General features: G+C 42.6%; 1 protein-coding gene across 1 annotated transcript; it reads right to left on the reverse strand.

Annotated features, from left to right (window-relative positions):
• Positions 1–1,617: 1,617 nt before the first annotated feature.
• FUCA1 (alpha-L-fucosidase 1) lies at positions 1,618–21,147 on the reverse strand. Its single transcript, XM_083369770.1, has 8 exons — positions 20,678–21,147; positions 15,150–15,284; positions 14,890–15,027; positions 13,232–13,337; positions 11,726–11,926; positions 8,967–9,157; positions 6,287–6,386; positions 1,618–2,589 (listed from the first exon to the last, which is right to left on the reverse strand). The coding sequence occupies exons 1-8, from the start codon at positions 21,061–21,063 to the stop codon at positions 2,449–2,451; spliced, it is 1,398 nt and encodes a 465-aa protein (XP_083225896.1). The 5' UTR covers positions 21,064–21,147; the 3' UTR covers positions 1,618–2,448.
• Positions 21,148–21,402: the final 255 nt, after the last annotated feature.

The raw sequence follows: 21,402 nt of genomic DNA on the forward strand, positions 1-21,402 counted from the left end.
AGATTTGTTCTAGAGATTGCTGTGTCATAAAGTGAGACCAATGCAAACGTTTATTTGTATTTCAATATTTATTCATTAAAAATTTTTTTAAAAGCGGATAGGAAAATATAAAAAGGCACCATGATTGATACATTGCAGACATATATATCAGAATCATCTCTTGAAAATTTATATAGATAGTCCTTGACTTACAACCACAACTGAGTGCAATGTTATCTGCTCTTAGGCGAGACATTTGTTAAGTGAATTTCGCTCCATTTTACAACCTTTCTTGTCTCAGTTAAGCTGATGAATTAGTAAGCCAGTTGTTAACTGAATCTGGCTTCCCCATTGACTGTGCTTGTCAGAAGGTTGCAAAAATGATCACATGACCTTGGGACACTGCAGTGGTCATAAATATGAGTCAGTTGCCAAACATCTGAATTTTGATCCCATGATCATGGGTATGCTGGGAAGGTCGTAACTGTGAAAAACAGTCGTAAGTCACTTTTTTCAGTGCCATTGTAACTTTGAATTGTCACTAAGCAAACTATTGTAAGTCAAGGACTACTGGTACAGTCTACCTGTTGCTGTATTCCCCCTCCCTCTATTAATTACCAACATTGATTTATGCATGCAAAAGGCTATTCTTTTTGGCAATTTGGTTCTAGTCTAGTCGCCCAGTTTCTCATTCTCCGTCTTATCTGGCCATTGGTATGACATATCTTTGGAAGGGGAAGGGGATGTTCTCAGAATTGCGAAGCACTGACCACACAATAAAGCTTTTTTGTATTGGTTAATTCATTACTCTTTTCCTTTCTCCTAATCTGGAGACTGTGGAGAGATGACAATATTTCATACATGCATCACACTGTTGCACACTCTCTTAAGGCCATTATTTCAGGCAAAATTGTCTGCTGTGAACTCAAACCCAGCTTGGTAACTGTGGTCCTTGCCTCAAAAAAATAAAATAAAAAATCAGGAACTATAAAAGCTGTCAAAGAAGACCTGTTTGCTAGAACATCAGGCTAGCTCCTTGATTTTTTACATCTGGGTTACATTAGTTTGCAGGAAAAAACCCGTTTATTTGGATAAGGTGACTTTTCCAAATAAACCGACTTTTTACCTAGAGGCTCTCTTCTTACAGTGTCTAAATGGGAAACATCAGTTTAGATTCCACTGCTCGATCTTGTGACTAAAAACTTTTCTTTCCTGAACAAGGATATGACTGGCTTGTATTTGGGAAACCGGAACCATCCTCAAGGGATGGAAGAGAAGTGTATTTCCTCTCCTATTTTTTTTTTTGGTCTATTAGAAGAAATTCAGAAGGGAAGGTAGTAGCACAGGAAAATTGAATGAGAAGCCCGTGAGGGAAGTGGATTTTATCATAGGCTTGCAAAAATAGAGAGCAGATGAAACCTCTGGCTGAAAGGAGCCTAGTAAATATGCCGTTGTTTCAACTGGATCTTTTGAGCTAGCAAATCTTGCCTGGATGCAAAGAATGACCCACAAAAGCCTAGAACAGGGGTAGGCAACCTCGGCTCTTTTATGACTCATGGACTTCAACTCCCAGAATTCCTGAGCCCGCTGACCCAGGAATTCTGGGAGTTGAAGTCCATGAGTCATAAAAGAGCCGAGGTTGCCTACCCCGGCCTAGAAATTAAGAAAGGATTAGATCTGTTACAGCCATAGGTGGAAGCTGTATTGGATTTTTTTTTTAAAAAAAATCAACTTTCATGAAAATAAACATAGCATTAGCTCCTATTCCAGGAGAGCCCTTTGCCTTGCCCAATATTGAAATCCTGAAAAGAAATCTGCGTGTCATAATACTCTGCTTTCCACGAATGACATTATTTTTCTCCTCAAGTCATTTCATCATTTCAGTACATCTGGCATATCATTCTCTATTGCCCCATAATGGGATCTTAGTGGTTTGTTATTAGCAGTCCCAGATCATTCTGTGTTCCCTCATCTCCTGCTTATTTTTAAGTGTAGCTTCAAGGCTTTTCTGTTCCGCCTCAACCAGAACTTCTGTGGAGGCTTCTGAAGTCACCTTCTGAAGCAACCTCGTATAGTTTTTTCATCCAGGCCTAACTGAGTGAAGTAGATTTGCATTTCAAAGCCAGCTCCTAGGAAAAAAAAATGGCAACTAAGGCCTCTTCCGCAGCCAGTTTTGTGCCAGAAAATCTAATTTCCCTGAGACATTTTTCTTTCCATCAAAGCAAAGTTTTAGTGTATTACAGCACAATTTTGGATTTGTGTATTCTACTGAGGTTAACTCAAGTTGGATATCTAATTTACAACCATCCCTTTGAAAAAAAGGTAAGCACGAGGATGGCCAGCCTGGAAATGCTGCAGCATTCTTTAACTGCAACTTCTTCCAGATTTGCTCAGGCCCTTGGTCACCAGGTTTAAGCATGAGGTAAAAAGGACAGACAATCATTCTGCGATTGGTTTCCAAATTTCCCATCACAATACTCCAAGTAGTTTCACAGCCCAGCCGTGCTCAATTGGGAGAAGCCAACGATTTTCTGAGGGCAACAAGACCTGCAATTCTTGTTGTGGTGATGACTGCCACTTCAAAGGCTTGGAAAATCCCAACATAGTGATCTGCCAGGAATAAGAAACAAAAGGTAAAGGACTTCCCTCATTTGGGCTCAACTTCTAGAGTCTCTATGCACATGTAAAGTTTTTTGGCAACAGTATTTTTATCTCTCTCTCTCTTCCCCTACCACCCACCCATCCACAATATCTACTGAGGCATGGTAGCTCATAGGCTGAAAGACACTAGAGACTGTCTTTGTTCTGGCAGTTTGAGTCTTTGCACCACGTAGTAGTGTGAGCTCCTGTTACTTGTCTCAGGTTCTGCCCACTTAGCAGTTCAAAAGCATGCAAATGTGAGTAGATAAATAGGTACCACTTCGGTAGGAAAATAATGACATTTTGTACAGTAGTGTGAATCCAGCCAGTGCTGGACCATCCCCAAATGACGCCCAAGCATGAGGCAACATCAGTGGAGGGAGAAGCCCCAGATGATACTGCAGAACACCACTGACCTGTTCTGCAGGTGGAGCTAGTCCACCCCCTGTGGGGTACTCTGGATAGTGCGCGAGTATGAACTGAATGGACTAGCAATTGTCAGTAGCCAAACTACTACCTTGTACTAATATTCTAGTCTCCTGGTTAATGTAACAATGCCATACTTTTTTTCTCTCTCTCCATCCATCCATCCCATTTAGAAACCACCCACCTCCCTCACAAAGTGACTCTGGGTGGTGTACAAATAAGACATAAAAACATACAACCTATGTTGGACGTCTCCGTGATCATGTGGCCGGCATGACTAGACGCCAAAGGCGCACGGAACGCTGTTACCTTCCCACCGTAGTGGTCCCTATTTTTCTACTTGCATTTTTACGTGCTTTTGAACTGCTAGGTTGGCAGAAGCTAGGACAAGTAACAGGCGCTCACTCTGTTACGCGGCACTTGGGATTTGACCCACCAAACTGCCGACCTTCTGATTGACAAGCTCAGCATCCTAACCCACTGAGCCACCGTGTCTATCTATATCTATATCTATCTACACAAACACTTACACATACATACACATACATACACACACACAAACACATTTATATTTATATTACATTAAGAGGCAATTAAAATAAGATTAGAATTTTAAATTAAAAATTTAAAAAGTGGGGGAGGGCCTTCAAGGCATCAACCAGCCCCATGCCTGTGTGTTTCTTTGTGGACCTCAAGTCAGTTGGCAGAGCCACGCCTTCAGACTTTTCCGAAAGGCCAGGGGGGGGGTGGAAACACCTCACATCTGGGGGGGGGGGTATTCCAAAGGGCAGGGGAAACAGCAGAGAAGCAAAATATAAGTGGTGGCTTGTTTTTCCAGTATCCTTTTTAAAATACTTGTTTAGACTACAGTCCTATGATTTCCTGGTGGCCTCTGATCCAGGGCCTAAGCAGGTCTCACCCTGCTTACCTTTTGTCAAAATCAAATTTAGCAAAACTTGCTAAAGGCTTCTGCCTGCTATAGTGTTTGCTGAGGCATATTTTAAGATTTTAGATTATTTATTATAGTTAATAATCGCTGATAGAGCATGCGGGGCTAAAGGTTTCAAGTATATCCAGCCCAAAACTATATTTGTACAGGTAGTCCTCGTTTAGTGACAACTGGCAATTCAGTTATTAAGTGAATTGGTTTCTGAGTGAAACCATGACCGTGCTTAGGATCTCACTTCAGTTTTCCTTTGCTTTACACACCTGTAAAGGTTGTAAATGGGAGGATTGGTCATAAAGTGACTTTTTTCATCACCACTGTCACTATATGAGAATTACCTATATAAGGTTTGAAACTGAATCTTGAAACTGAATCCCCTTCACCCACAAGCTAGTGCTTTCAGAGCATTGGCTGCATCAAAAAAAAAATCACATGGTCCAACTTTGTTCAACACTAGACAAGCTAGTGAAGAACTGCACAACTATTTAAGAAACATGCTTGGATGATTTTTCCAGGAAAAAGAGAGCTATGGAAAGGTAGGCATGGGTGCAAAATGTCTTGACAGGATTCTTGCGGCATCATTACTTACATCAAGATTGATAAAGTCCAGTTCCTTTTTACAAAGTTGTCTTAGAAAGATACCCAATAAGAAACAAAGCTGATGTCTAATTTTTAACAATAAGGAGCCGCATTATGACTTCTTTTAAATGCCAACAGCCATAAAACAGCATCTCTTTCTTTCCCAAGAGCAGAACATAAATCTAATTGTATCCCTTGATGGTATGTTAGCATTAGACTATTTAAAATGACTGTTGAGCAAAACGTACACTGCAGCTACACAGAAGAACCACCAGACAAAACAACGTAACAATGTGAATTCTGCAAGCTGCTTATTAAGTCATTTCATTTCCTGCCTATTACAGGAACAGTCTGGCATCCCTCCAGCTACAGTTGCGCTAGTGAGTGAGTTTCCTCTAATCACCTACCAACTATTGGGAAATAGGATTTTCAAGTTCTTACAGTAACAATAACATACTTATTTAATAATAATAATAATAATAATAATAATAATAATAATAATAATAATAATAATGGAAGGGACCTTGGAGGTCATCTAGTCCAACCCCCTGCTCAGGCAGGAAACCCTATACCATTCTGGACAAATGGCTGTCCAGTTTCTTCTTAAAAACTTCCAGTGTTGGAGCATTCTTAGAACATAAATCTAAAATTTGACAGATTTGGAGAGTTTCAAGACTGCTTTCTTCCATATATTCTTCCTCCTATAGTAAGTTAAACAGCTGAGGAGTCCTCAACTTATGACTACAATTGAGCCCAACATTTCTGTTGCTAAGTGAAACATTTGTTAAGTGAATCTTGCCCCGTTTTACAACCTTTCTTGCCACAGTTGTTAAGAGAATCTCTGCAGTTGTTAAGTTAGTAAAATGGTTATTAAGTGAATCTGGCTTCCCCGTTGACTTTGCTTGTCAGAAGGTCGCAACGGGTGATCACAACTCCAGAACGCTGCAACTGTCATAAATACAAGTCAGTTGCCAAGCATCTGAATTCTGATCACCCTCTCAACAGAGATATGCTAAATGGAAAAATAAACTTCCCGTGCATTCAGTAAAATCACATCATCTTCCCTCTGTTGAAGAGTCACACACTGCTCTGGATTGAATACCCCAAAGTGCTTCAGAAAATGTGATGGCCCAATTGCAACAAACGGCAGTGCTTTAGCGCAGCTGCATCTTTTCCCAGGGTGAAACAGCAGCCGTGGAAAGCAGCCATGCAATCCTGGGAAAAGTTGCAACTGATTTAAAGAGGAGCAACAGAGTATTTTTAGCTCAGGGTTGAACTCTGCGGTGCTTAGTGCTCTCTAAGCTTAACTTGTCTTGTTGCAAACATTTCATTACCCAACTAGGTAACATCTTCAGTGCAATGCTTGAAAGAGTTCCAGTGTTGTTTCTTTCCAAATTATTTTTGAAGTGTATGTGGGTATTAATTTGTTAAAATGGTTTTGTTTCTACTTTTTAAAATTATCTGCATTTATCAGAACTTGCTAGGGGAGGGTTGGTGTTTTTTTTGGTGAAGTATTAATAAGATTAGTATTCATCTTGTTTTGGATATCCTGAAGATTTGGCTTTCGGCTGTGCATAATTTATTGTTGTGAGAGACTTCTGTGTTGTAGTTAAAAAGAAACTGATCTAGTTTACAAAGCAAATAAAATTTCCCAAGCATCACAATGTCCTACTGCAGGTTACTGCCAAAGCTGACTTTATTTTTCAACCTCCTTACTTGAGTACTTGCAGAAGCAACAGGTGATGAAAGAGTTAAGACATTGTCTTCTGGCCACGCCAAGAAAATAGCATAGACGGCGGGTCCTTTTGAGGTGTACCTGGAGGGGAACATAAGGCAAAACACGGAACTGTGGTAAGCAACATGGAAATGTTGAAACAGAAGACACGATCCACCTTGGGAGATAACAAACCTTTCATTTGTCCAACTCCTTCCCTTGATCACTTTGGCTAAAGGTGAAGGCCAGAACACCTAGCTTTTCTCACACACCGCTGGGGCTGATCAGCCCTGTGTGGTGAAATCCTCAACCTGACACATCCTCTGAACATGCAAATATTGCATTACAGGCCGTCCTTGTTTTTCCACTGCTGCCGTCAACAACATGGCAGGGAACCTGGCAAAGCCTGCACAAAACTTTCCACAAACTGCCACTGCAGAGAGAGGCTCTTTAGGGATCTCTTTGTCTTGAGATACCTCCAAATCTCCCCGTCCTTGTTTATAACTATGTGTCACTCCTTCAGAGCTGGGCCTAGAATCAGGGAAGTTTTCATTTGATTTTAGATTTCCATTTATAAAAGGCAGGGGGAAAATCAGACTTTTTTTTTTAGTTTTGTTCTACAAAATAAAAATAGTCCCACCATCTTTCTCTTACCCTCCACAGATCGATCAAAGCACCGGAAAGCCAACTAAAATAAAGAAAGCCTTAAGTTTAATTATCTTTGAACAAGGAGAGGATTCTAGGACAGTCCTCTGAACAGCAGTTGCAAAAGGCTGTAATCCAGCCACGTCCCATCACTAAGTCCAAAGTAGCACACACACACACACACACACACACAAAAGAAAAAAAGCCAACTCTGAAAACAAATATTCATTGACTGAACAGTAAAAAAGAGGAGAGGGCTCTAATGTTCAGTCAGCTGAATTTATACTGGTTATCTGCATTTAATCAGATTTTTTTTCTGCATCTTCAAAGTGCAGCATCACATGCGACTTCTTGCAAAAGTTGCTGTCTACCACTTCAGTAAAAATAAAACGCATTTAAATCTTCCCCAAGATGCTTGATGACTATTCTTTCAGTTATTTTTCTGAATGTTCATAGTGTAACCAAAAAAGAGAGAGGCAAAAACATGTCCACTTCTAAGGTAAAAGTGTGTATGGGTAAGTCCTTGAGTTATGACTGTAATGGAGCCTGCCCATGACGGTTGTAACTTGTGATGGTTATAAATCAGGTCACCCACATGACAGATCAGATTTTACAATCTTTTTTGCAGTGGTTGTTAAATGAATCACTGCGGTTGTTAAGTGAAACTGCAGTCATTAAGCTGAAAACAAGACACCTCCTGGCCTGCTTGCCAAATGCGGTCATGTGATTGCAGGGGAGGGGTTGGAACTTCGAATCTGGAATCTCTCCCCCCTCCCCTCAGCATGCCTGGTTGAGGAATTTTGGGAGTTGAAGTCCACAAGTCATAAAAGGCCCAAGTTTGAAGATTCCTGGCTTAGACCTTCAACCTTGTGATATCTACAGTTGTGTATTTGATGATACCTCCTCTTGTTTCTAAGCAGACTTGCTTGACTTACAACGTTTTGTTTAGTGACTGTTCGAAGTTACAACAGCACTGAAAAAAAAGTGACTTATCACCGTTTTCCACACTTACAACCATAGCAGCATCCCCATGGTCACGTGATCAAACCTGGCCGCTTGGCAACTGACATATATTTATGACGGTCACAGTGTCCCAGGTTCATATGATCTTCTTTTGTAACTTTCTGTTGTGATTCCTCACCAGCAGTGGATCCGGCAGCTGAGTCTGAGGAATCAGGTGAGGAGGAGGGGCCTGGAGTGACATTAGAGGAAGGCTCTGAGGAGTTCCAAGACTTACAGTTGGACGAGGAGCCTGGCCCCTCTACTCACACTCAGGCTGAGACACAGCTATGCTGGGAGCCTGAGTTGGACAGTGATGAAGCATATTTGGGACAAATCCAGGATGCACGAAAGCGCCGGCAAGAGAAGCGAGTAGGACAGAGTAATACAATGGGGCGGCTCCAAAGGCAAAGGAGAAGGCATTAGGAAGCCATGCCTTGGCTGAATAATAAAAGGGAAGGTGTGGGAAGTGCTGGTTGCCAAAGGCAACCACTTAATATTTGTAACTTTGCATTTTATTCTTGCCCTGTTCACCGCCCTGAGTCCTTCGGGAGAAGGGCGGTATAGAAATATTAATAAAATAAAAATAAATAAATAAATAAATAAAACTGTTTGTGTTGAGGATCGAGTTTCTGTGGACTGTGTTTTTTTGCCTTGGACCTTGACTCAGGTCTGTGAGAATAAAAGGGGTTGTTTTTTTCTTGCGGTTCCTGCCTGTTTCTTGGAAGAGGGGTTTCTCCTTGTGAGCATAACAAGGACTCACGTAGGCTGGGACAGAACACTTTCTGACAAGCAAAGTCAATGGGGAAAGCCATTAAAAACCATGTTACTAAGTTAATAGCTGCAGTGATTTGCTTAACATCTGTGGCAAGAAAGCAAACTCACTTAACAATTGTCTCCCTTAGCAACAGAAAACGTGAGCTCAGAGTCAAGGACGACTTGTAATGCCAAATTTTTTGCTGACAGAAGCCTTAGAAACAATGCGCTTCCTTCTCCGAGAACAAGCAGCCTTTCTCAGCGAACTTTTCCCTTACTTACCAGGTCTCCTCACTGCGATTCTCCTTCTGTGTCCGCCACGGCTTGGATTCATATATGGCCTCCCCATTCACCTTCAGCCACTTCCCAAGGGCCAGGAGCCTCTCTTGAAAAATTGGAGCAATCAGTCCTTCTTTGGTTGGCCCCACATTGAGAAGGTAATTTCCTCCGTAACTGACAGTACGCACCAGTTGCTGTGGTGAAAAGCAGAAAGAAAGAAGAAAAATGTATTTTCAAACTTTGCTTTTAATCTTCTGGCATTCCAGACTTTTGAAAACATTGGGTACGCTGCCATGAAAGCATCTGCCAGGGCATTTAAATATTTATTGGGAAATTAGTAATGAGGTGGCTTGCTTCCATCCCCTCACGCTCCTAAAGTTTCATCCCAGATTGTCTTTGGGGCGGAGGGGCTGAGGATATGGGGGGGAGGAGGGTGATACACTTTTAAAGATTGGGCAGCAGCCACCCACCATTCATTTTTTCTAAGAAGGCCCACAAACACTCTGTATGGGACCAAAGGCATTCTGGGAAATAATACTAGATATTGCTGGGTTGTTTTTTTTTGTTGCTCCTCGGTTATTTATTTTTATTACAAGTACTTCTAATAAGAGTAGCAGGAGTATTCTATGAGGAAAAAAACAGTGAATCAAAGCACATGGGGAACCTGGTGGATACCAAAGGAAGTGCCTTCAAGTAGTTCTTGGCTTATGGCCATGAAGGAGCACTGAATTATGGCTGTACGTTGTGCTGCTCATTAAGCGGGTCATCAACTGACTCGATTTTTCAGTGGTGGCCATTAAATGAATGTGGCGGTCATTAAGCGAACCCATTGCTTGCAACGGGCATTTTTTGCTAGAAAGCAGAAGTTAAACAAGACATTGTACACAGAGGTCACGTGACGGCTGCAAACCGCTGTAAATGTAGGCCAGTCACCAAGTGCCCACATGACAGTAGGGAGAGTCAGAACTTTGAATCTTGAGTTATTGGTATCTTTTTGGGATGGTCTTTGTACCAACTTCAAATGATGACAAAGCAACCATTAAACAAGCAACCAGTCATTAAGCGAGCAACTGGTTGTTAAGCAATACCACCTGTAAACTACCAGTATATAATTCATTCATCCCACGGGATTTTCTAACTCAGCCCTAAAAATAACCATGTGAGTGTCAGTCATGTGAGTCAACTTAAGGTGAAGGATACTTTATATATAGTGCTGATTTTGAAATGCTTTAATCATTATCCACTGAAACAACCCCCAGTTTCTTAATTAAGAGATAATAATGATCATAGTTAAAGATAATTATTACCGGTAGTTGCATTTAAGTATTCCTGGAACCCATTCCTGCTTTCAAAGGGCTAACAATTTCTAGAAAGACCCAACAATTCTTGGAAACCATTCCTGTTTTCAAAGGCCTAACAAAATCCCATTTTTTATATTCATCTTTTTATACAGGACAACGGCATCGCCCTCAGCAAAATTCTTCACAAACACAATATCAAGACAGCCTTCGGCACTGACTAAAAAATAGCCAACATCTTAAGAAACCCCAAAGACAAGATCCAGCTAGAAAACCAAGGAGTCTATGAAATACCATGCAAAATTTGCCCAGCCACATACATTGGACAAACTAATAGAATAAATGCATGCATTGCAGAACAGAAGAACGCAGTCAGAAAAGAAGAAAAAACTTTCTCCCTTTTCCAGCACCTTAAAACAACAGGACATGAAATTGACTTTGAAGGAACGAAATTAATCTCCAAAACTGAACACTACAACAAGAGAATAATTATGGAAGCCATCGAAATAGAGAAACACCCCCACAACATGAATAAACTTCACAATACTTCCCGCCTACCAGACATCTGGAAACTAGCCCTAGTCAACAAACGAGTCCCAGCCACGAAAACTGACACCGGACCCACAACAACACAGGACACCACCACCAATCACCCTCACCAGACTCAAACCCAAACCCACCCCATAGACAAAATGCAAACACCATCCAGAAGCCAAACCTCAGCGCCATCTCCAGCTGCTGCATCCCCGCCCCCGACCCCCATAGAAAGCAAACTGACACATGCCATGAACACAGGGCCAGACCGCAAACTCGAAGCCAAACCAAAGCCCAGGATGTTAGACCACAGCTTTCTGCTCGGGACATTACATCCCAGAATTCAGGTTACAATGCTAAAACCTGGGATACCACAACACAGCAAACCACCAGGATGTTTCAACACAGAACTCAGGAAACCACTACAATAGAGCTCAGGATGTCATCACCCAGGTCGTTACAACACAAAGGACTAAGGAGCACACAGCCAGCACCTCAGCCACACAGGATGTTACAAATCAGCCGACTAATCCCCTAACAATAACCCCATCAACCAATCATGATGTAACATCACAGCCAACCAATCCGCTTACAGCAACAAAGCCAGCACCCCACACATCCCCACCAGTATTTATAGAGAGATGGCAGCTCCGATCACGCTTCGTTCGCACAAGCACGAAACCAAAGACACCAGCCTGAAGATGACGAGTGGGACCTCGTCGAAATGTCGCCAAGACACCCTCAATCCTACACGGGAAAACACCCAAATACGCCAGATATTTATATCTATCTCTATCTCTATCTCTAGATAGATAGATAGATAGATAGATAGATAGATAGATAGATAGATAGATAGATAGATAGATAGATAGATATAGGTTCCACTGAACTGGGAATTCTCAGCCTTTGCTTGCCCATCCCAGGGCTCACCAAAATAATGGTTTTCTCATTTATGACTTCAGAAACTTGCATGTTGCTACGATACCCCCATGACCTTTCATCAATAGAGCTGCACATCTCCCACTTGTGGCCTGGCAGAGCGCTGGGCTGATATTTATCCTGGCAGTTGTAGAAGCCGCCATGTTTGCAGGAACAATTGGTGCCCCATCGATCGTTCACCACCACATTATCCTGGAAAGAGAAATCCAGAAGGAAACTTTGAAGTTGGTGAGTTGCATTTCTGTCTTTTAAGAGTAAAGCAAGGGCTTTTGGGCGGACCTTACCAGCACCTCCAAAGCGGGCCGAATCACACAATGTTATTCTGTCTGAGGTCTTCAACCGTGGGTGCATCAGTCAAAATCAAGGGAAAGCAACCAATGGGACAAGTATCAATCAGTTGCAATTCTCAGCAGCCCGTCAGCCTGCGAGGGACTCGGAAAATCCTAATTCATCTACATTAATTTTTCTCAACCTCAGCAACTTTAAGACAGGTGGACAGGAATGCTGACTGGGGAATTTGGGGAATCTAAGTCCACAATCTTATAGTTGCCAAGGTTGAAAAATGATCTATTTCCTGAGGTCTATAGGATGCCTAGCCCAGAATCTCTGTTTTCAAATTTGCGTCAGAAGGCAAGTATTACAGATGGTTTGTAGCTTTCTATCCATCCCTTCACAGAGGTAGCAACTTGCAGAAGGGAATGTAAAAGGATGTGTACAAAAGTAAAGTATGTGTATAAAACACATTCTTTGTCCCAGAAAAAAATAAATCCAGTGAAAGTGTTTCCTGTACATGAGTGTACATGTGGTATACTCAGCCAGACAAAGCCTTTGAAACATGGAATGTAGCTACTTTAATGTTACAAAGAGGTGCTTGCCAATTCATTTGGCAAGGCCCCCATTTCAAATAGAATGCATAGCTCTAATTAATAAATACTGCAAATAATTTATATTGCAGAGATACCAAGAATTGCTTCAGGCTGACTTAAAGACACCCCTGGCTTAGACACAATTATGCTAAATGACAATCATACAGGTTAACTTATATTTCCCCTGCTCTCTTATCTAAGTATTAAGCCTTACTATAATATAGCTTCAAGGACTCTCATGGTTTGATCAAGAGAAAAAGTACAAAATTAGGCCAACTGGTTGGTGGTCTCCCCTCCAAGTTGCTGGCACCTCCCATTGCTCTCCCTCTACACCCTTAAACTTTCTACACATGGAGTTGGAGCTACTAGCTAGGTTTTCTCCACATTTCTTTCTAATATGTAGGAGAGGAAAATTTTGCATTTCTGCCCTCTTGAGGGACCCAACCTATGAACCCTACAGCGATAGCAAGTTACTCTCCCCACAGGAAAAAGAGGCCAAAGTCATTTTGGATGTAACCAGATGCAAAGGATCCAAGAATTAGAAGCCATTTGAATGGTTCCCTCTTAGTTTAAGCAAACAGTAGAACAGCCTCCAGGTCTAAAGACCTATAGCTGAAGGAAGTGCAGGTACCTTCACTGGGCTATCGTTGTATAGCCAGGCAAGGAAGGAAGTTGAATTCCAGTAAGTATCTGGAGCTTCCCAATCGCCATCTGACCAAATAAGATCCGGCTTGTACCTTTATAGACAAGTGATAAAATCAAAAGATTTAACGTCTGCATTATAGTTATAGTAGTCCCTGACGTATGACAATTGAGCCCAACATTTATGTTGCTAAACGAGACACTTGTTAAGTGAATTCTGCCCCATTTTATGACCTTTCTTGCCACAGCTGTTCAGTGAATCACTGCAGTTGTTAAAATTACTAACACGGTTGTTAAGTGAATCTGGCTTCCTTGTCGGTAGGTCCCCAACCCCACTATCAGGACAGCCTGTTCGGAACCGGGCCATGGAAGTGGCAGGCGAGTGTGCGCACCACTCCATTTGTGCAAATAATAATAATAATAAAGTTGGAAGGGACCTTTGAGGTCATATAGTCCAACCCCCTGCTCAGGCAGGAAACCCTATATCATTTTGGACAAATGGCTGTCCAGTCTCTTCTTAAAAGCTTCCAGTGTTGGAGCATTCACAGCTTCTGGAGGCAGGTTGTTTCACTGGTTAATTGTTCTAACTGTCAGGAAGTTTCTCCTTAGTTCTAGGTTGCTTCTCTCTTTGGTTAGTTTCCATCCGTTGCTTCTTGTCCTGCCTTCAGGCGCTTTGGTGAATAGCTTGACTCCTTCTTTGGGGCAGCCCCTGAGATATTGGAACACTTCTATCATGTGCCCCCTCGCCCTTCTCTTCATTAAACTAGACATACAGCAGCCGTTCCTTATATGTTTTAGCCTCCAGTCCCCTAATCATCTTTGTTGCTCTACTCTGTACTCTTTCTAGAGTCTCAACATCTTTTTTACATTGTAGTGACCAATGGTAGGTGCTCAAGCAGAACCATCCCCTCTCCCTCCCACCCACCAGTCCGCAAAGCTGGAAAGATGGGGGAATGCTGTCTTAAGCAGTTGGGAGCAAGGGCCATTCTTTTCAATGTGTATTCCCCACTGTATGCTTGCTTACTCTCCTGTACTCTCTTCCTTTCCAATGTAAACACATTGATTTCCCCTTGCTAATTGTCTCAGAACCTAGGTAAGGATTCCAAAGGATGGGGGAATGGGGAAGAGGGCTATAAGATTTGTCCCTTTTACCCAACATGAACCTTCTCTGCCCCTGACTGACTGGGGTTGCATCCTCCTGATATTGTAACCATTTAGGGGCAATTCTTAATCTCTAAATTAGGGGCAATTCTTAGTATCTAAAGCTTTATATAGTCCTGATGTCCTCTTGCAAATTCTAAATTGTGTTGATGCGTAGATTAATGGAAAGAGGTACTCAACTTCTGGGAAACATCCATTTCATTTTATGGGGTACCTTTGCTATCACTTATGATTTCTGAATAATATCAAAGCAAACTCCGCTCTTCTCTCTCAAGCCCTTAAAATCTGGAACAAAAAACTTAAGGGAATCATTCTCACCTCCCGAAGGAGCACAGCACATGGTGAGGGCTAAGGCAATAGCCTTGTTTAGGAACAGCAAGACTAGATATACTTTTGAGAAAACAAGTCTAGAGCAGAGATGATAGAGGGAAGGAGGAAGGACTAATGATTGTAAATTTTCTCTATCCCGAAATGTTTTGGTCTTACCTTAGAACAAGTTCATAGAGTTCTGGAAGAGTCTTCTTGGAGACAAAAAACTGGGTCTTGAAGCTATTTTTTTTGTCCAGTAAATACAGTGGATGAAACCATTCAAAAAAGGAATGATATAGGCCATAGGATATGTTTCTAAGATTAAACAAGAGAGGGGGAGAAACACAAAATAACATTAATCCAAAGTTATTAGCTAATTAGTAAGCCTGTTTGTTTTTTGCACCATCCTGATTCCCCCTTTAAAATCAGATCAATACCTTTTTCGGACAGCCTCTCCCAGTTCACCAACCAAGTCACGGTGGGGGCCAGTATCCACTGAATTCCAGTTCCAGGATACCTCCGACCCCCAGTTGGTGAAGCCTTCATGATGCTTAGAGGTAAACACCACATATCTGTCGGAATCAAAGACAAAGAATTAGAAGGAACTTCATCCTCTTTTGACTTTTCACCACTGTTTAGTATTTATAAGGTGGATGTGGGAAAAGAAGCAAGTGAAAAACATGAATATGATTAAGGTTATACCAAAAATATGGAATGCTGAGGGGGTTTTTTTAGTCTGGTTTGCTCCACTCAACTGAGTTATATCAGATGTAGAGATCTTTGCAAAACCTTATTATGTACAGAATAATTGATGCTTGGAAAGAGATAGTATTAATATCTATTCCTCCCTGTGGAACATTCTGATGCTGGAGGCAAGATCTGCCTGCACTCTTCTGGCCTTCCAGAAAGACCTTAAAAATCCTGGTTTTGCCAGCTGGCTTGGGGCACCGATGGAGATACTGGAATGCTTTACTCTGCCTTTTATCTTTTTTTTTTACAGGCATTCATAGGAATCTGAAATCAGCTTATGAAATTTTGGTTTATCCCTGTCTCATTGTTCTGACAGCTTTTTCATACTGCATGTTCTGTTAGTTTAACAATTTCCTTGCAATTTTGTTTTCGTTTTTTACTACCTATCACTTTTATATATAAAATTTGTTGCTGGTTCCCTGAGACTGGTGTGCTCACCCTCCCTCTCTCTTGGGTAAGCTGGCTGTATCAAGCCTGGGAACGCATCCTATGTTAAATATAGCTAAATAGGCCATCTTATGTTGCTCTTGTTCTTTCAAGATTTTCTTCTGAGACTCTGAAGTGTGCCACAGTTTCCTTCTACTTACTATTGTCTTCATTGCCTTTTCTTATTTTAAACCAGAATCTGGAATAATAACAATAATAATATTATTTATTATTATTATTATTATTATTATAAAGTTGGAAGGGACCTTGGAGGTCATCTAGTCCAACCCCCTGCTCAGGCAGGAAACCTTATACCATTTCAGGCAAATGGCTGTCCAGTCTCTTCTTTAAAACTTCCAGCGTTGGAGCATTCACCACCTCTGGAGGCAGGTTGTTCCACTGGTTAATTGTTCTAACTGTCAGGAAGTTTCTCCTTAGTTCTAGGTTGCTTCTCTCCTTGACTAGTTTCCATCCGTTGCTTCTTGTCCTGCTTTCAGGTGCTTTGGAGAATAGCTTGACTCCCTCTTCTTTGTGGTAGCCCCTGAGATATTGGAACACTGCTATCATGTCACCCCTCACCCTTCTCTTCATTAAACTACACATACCCAATTCCAGCAACCGTTCCCTATATGTTTTAGCCTCCAGCCACCTAATCATCTTGGTTGCTCTTCTCTGTACCCTTTCTAGAGTCTCGACATCTTTTTTTCATTGTGGTGACCAAAACTGGATGCAGTATTGCAGGTGTGGCCTTACCAAAGCATTGTAAAGTGGTATTAGTACTTCACTTGATCTTGATTCTATCCCTCTGTTAATGCAGCCTAGCACTGTGTTGGCTTTTTTGGCAGCTGCAGCACACTGCTGGCTCATATTGAAGTGATTGTCTACTAAGACTCCGAGATCCCTCTCACAGTTACTACTATTGAGCAAGGTACCACCTATACTATACCTATGCATTTGATTTTTCCTGCCTAAATGTAGAACCTTACTTTTTTCACCATTGAATTTCATTTTGTTAGATAGTGCCCAGTGTTCGAGTCTGTCCAGATCCTTCTGTATCTTAAGCCTATCTTCTGGAGTATTGGCTATTCCTGCCAGCTTGGTGTCGTCTGCAAATTTGATGAGTTCCCCATCTATCCCCTCATCCAAATCATTAATGAAGATATTGAAGAGCACTGGGCCCAGAACAGAGCCCTGGGGCACCCCACTACACACTTCCTTCCATGTAGATGCGGTTCCATTGAGAACCACACGCTGAGTACGGCCTGTCAGCCAGCTACGAATCCATCTGGTGGTAATGCTATCTAACTCACATTTTTCTATCTTATCAAGTAGTAGGTTGTGATCTACTTTATCAAATGCCTTACTGAAGTCCAAGTAAATTATATCTACAGCGTTCCTCTGGTCCACTAATTTTGTCACTTGGTCAAAGAATGTAATAAGATTTGTCTGGCATGATCTGTTTTTGACAAACCCATGTTGACTTTTAGTGATGACTTTGTTTGCATCAAGGTGTTCGCTGATTTGTTGTTTGATTATCTTTTCCAGAATCTTCCCAGGTATTGAGGTCAGGCTGATAGGTCTGTAGTTTCCTGGATCTATTTTTTCCCCTTTTTTGAAGATGGGAACTACATCAGCTCTCTTCCAGTCCTCTGGTAGTTCCCCAGTGCTCCAGGATCTTTGAAAAATATAGTTCAGTGGTTCTGAGATCACGTCTGCCAGTTCCTTGAGAACCTTGGGGTGTAATCCATCTGGTCCTGGTGATTTGAACTCGTCTAGGCTGGACAGGTGCTCACTTACCATTTTCTTGCCTATCTTAACTTGCGTTTCTATTCTGTTTTTTATGTCACTGGTTTGGGTAGGTTGGACTGTTTTTTCCCTTTGTGTAAAGACAGATGCAAAAAACGAATTAAATAGTTCTGCTTTCTCCCTATTGCTTGTCACCTTCTTGCCACTTTCCCCCACTAATGGACCAATCATTTCCTTAACCTTTTTCTTGTTTTTTATATGTTGAAGGAAGCTTTTTTTTTGTTATTTTTGACTTTGGTCGTAAGCCTTAGTTCATTTTGAGCCTTAGCTTTCCTCACTTCATCTTTGCAGGCCCGGGCTATTTGCTGGTATTCTGACTTAGTTATGTGCCCCTCTTTCCAATTCTTATACTTGTCCTTTTTATCTTTCAATTTATCAGAGAGTTCTTTATGCAGCCATGCTGGTTTCTTTTGAGAGTTATTTTTCTTCTTTAATAATTTAATAATTTAATTTGTATACCGCCCTTCTCCCGAAGGACTCCCGAAGGACTTTGTTGGTATTGTACTAGACTGGGCCTTTATTATCTCACTTTTCAAAATTTCCCAAGCTTCTTGAGTTGTTTTCCCCTTTAGGATTCTCATCCATGGAATTCTTCCCATGGTCTCTCTAAGTTTATTGAAATTAGCTCTTTTAAAGTCCAAGACTCTAGTTTGGCTGTGTTCTATTGCTTGTGCCTCCAGAATGTTGAATTCCAATATTGCATGATCACTTCCCCCCAAGGTTCCTGTGGCTTCGACACCTTCTATCATTTCATCTCTGTTAGTGAGAATTAAATCCAATATGGCTAATCCCCTAGTTCCCTTCTCTACTTTTTGGGAGAGAAAGTTGTCTGCTAGGTTTGACAGGAATCTGTTTGATCTTCCACTTGGTGCAGAGTTTGTCTCCCAGTTGATATCGGGGTAATTAAAGTCCCCCATTACTATTGTGATGTGCTTCTTACATACCTTATTTAGCTGAGTAGCAAAAAGTTCATCTATTTCCTCTGCTTGGTTGGGCGGCCTATAGTATACACCTATGGCAATGTCATTTTTCCCCCTTTTATATTGACCCAAATGCTTTCAAGTTTACAGTTTTCGTCATTGTTGTGCTCTATTTCTGTAGAGATAAAGTTATTTCTTATATAGAGAGCAGCAACTCCTCCTCCTCTTTTGTTTAGTCTGTTTCTTTTAAATAGTTTAAATCCCTCTAGCTGTGTGTTCCATTTGTAGGTTTCGTCCCACCATGTTTCCGTAATGGCAACAATATCATATCTGCCCTCATTTACCTGAATTTCTAGTTCACCCTGCTTACTGTTCATACTCTGTGCATTAGTGTATAGACATTTGAGTCCTTTATGACTGACGCTGTGTTTACTTGCTGCATAACTTGTGTGGTGCCTGACTTCCCCTATTTTCTTAGATTGCCGGGGACAGTGATGTACTGTATCAATTAACTCACTATCCCCATTATTTAGTTTAAATGTTCCTCCAAAAAAGCTGTGATTTTATTGCCAAGTAACTCAGTCCCTTTCTTGGATGGATGCAGACCATCTCTTTTATACATTTTTTTCATTGGACCAGCTACAGACATCATGACTAATATAACCAAAGCCTTCTCCTTTACACCACTCCTTTAGCCACATATTAAATTCTGCTATACGCTGGCCTTTTCCATTTTGCTCCTTATACACTGGTAAAACCTCTGAAAAAGTAAGCCTACAGCCTATTCTGCTAAGTTCCTGCCCCAAGCTCTGGAAATCATTCTGCACAGAGTACATCTTTTTGGGACAGATCATTAGTGCCAAGATGTACAATAGCCTCCACATCACAGTCCTTGCTGGCATTCTTGATTATTTTGGAAATACACTTCCTGGCAGTAGCACCTGGAAGACACCTGACCTCTTTCAAAACCTGTGTCCTTTCCTAAATTTACGTCCCTGATAATTGAATCACCAACCAGAAGGTGGCTTCTCTTTTTGGATGCCTTTCTGTTCTTGCATGACTGGTGTTTAATACCAGATTCACACTTCTCCCTGTCGAAAACAAGTTTTTCATCTTGGACCACGATCCCCTGCTTATTTGAGTTATTATCACAGATACCTTTACCTGTCTCCTTAATGTCCTTAATAAGGTCAGAAAGGGCACTGTATCTGATGTGCAGGGACACAGCGAAAGCTTTGGGTTTATGGTTCACAGATCTCACCCTGCCAGATCCCACGGTTGTCCACACCGCCCTTCTCCTGCAGGATCTTTGTGGTAGAGGGGGCTGATAGCACGGAGGCTCAATAGGGTAGAAGGGCTGAACTGGACACCTAATTTTTGCCTGAAGACCACAGATTACAGACCCTAGATAAATAATCTGTCCTTGTAGACTAGTGATTTGTTTACAGATAGGACAGTTTCCAAGTTTGAAAAGGGTACTGCGAAAGACAGCTGCAAAACAGGTGTTGCACTGAACTAAGCCAGACATGCTGAGTTACAACGAATCTCAGATGCACTTGCCCTGAATGTACCGCTGCTGTTTTTGATATTTAGTTATATAATTCGCGCGCCATTAGGTGCGCGGGCCGCTCCTTTTTTGGTGCCGCCCTTGCAAAACTTACAGCATGGAGCACTTCCCAGCAGCTCTGAAAGTTGAAATTCTGCTGAAAAGCAATGGAGATCCAACAGGAAGCTGCAATAACTCCAGCAAAGCTACCAAAAAAATGAGCTAATCAGAACATCTTACATTTTAAGGAGCTACCTGGTTGATACCTAGGATGCTGGCAGCAACCCGTGTCAACCATGAGTGCCAATTTGAACGTTCAGTTGACTGAGGTTCACGTTTAATGAATAAAAGTTTAATAATGATAATCATCATCATCATCATCATCATCCTCTGCGGCAGGCCTAGGGATTCCCTCTCCCATCCCTCACTCCCCCGAGGATCCCGCGGCTGGGAATGATGGGAGGTGGGATCCGGCTCGGAGAGGCGCCGGCTTGCCCCCGTGGCTGGCGGGGCTGACCTGGCACCGGCGTCCTGGAAGAGCTGCGCCCACTCCTCCGGCTGGAAGTCGACGGCGGAGAAGCGCGGGGCGAAGTCGGCGTAGGAGGTGCCCGGAGGGAAGTGCAGGCGGACGAAGCGCTCGTAGTCGGGCTGGAGCTCGCCCTTCCAGTGCCACCAGAACCACTCCGAGCCCCAGGCGGGCACCGAGAAGAGCCCCCAGTGCACGAAGATCCCCACCTTGGCCGCGTCGAACCAGCCCGGCAGGGGACGCGCATCCAGGCTGCCCCAGTCGGGGGAGTAGCGCGGCCCCGCGGCGCTCGGCGGGAAAGCCCCGCCGCGCGAGGAGAAGAGGAGCAGCAGCAGCAGCATCACCTGCAGCTGCAGCCAAAGACGCACGGCGGCCATCGCGTCCGCTCAGCGTCCACGCCCGCCGCGATTGGCCGCTGCCTGGCCAATGACAGGGCGACTGCGCGGCCGGGGAGGGAGGGAGGGGCGCGCGAGGGAGGAGCACGTGATGTACCCGCGGGCTGGGCCTCTTTTTTTTTTTCCTCTCCACAATGACCCCGCGAGGTAGGCTCGGGGCGCCTCTGCGGCTGAAATTGCGCCCAAGTGGCATCTGCGCCTCTCCGAGGCGACAGCGCGAGGAGAATGGTTACGGGTAGTCCTCGATTTATTCGGCGACGGTTCAAAGTTCACAACAGCGCTGAAAAAAGTGACTTAATAGTGAATTTAACTATCGTTTTA

The sequence above is a fragment of the Vipera ursinii genome (genome assembly GCF_947247035.1).
Source record: "Vipera ursinii genome assembly, chromosome: 9".
In the NCBI taxonomy this organism is placed as follows: Eukaryota; Metazoa; Chordata; class Lepidosauria; order Squamata; family Viperidae; genus Vipera; species Vipera ursinii.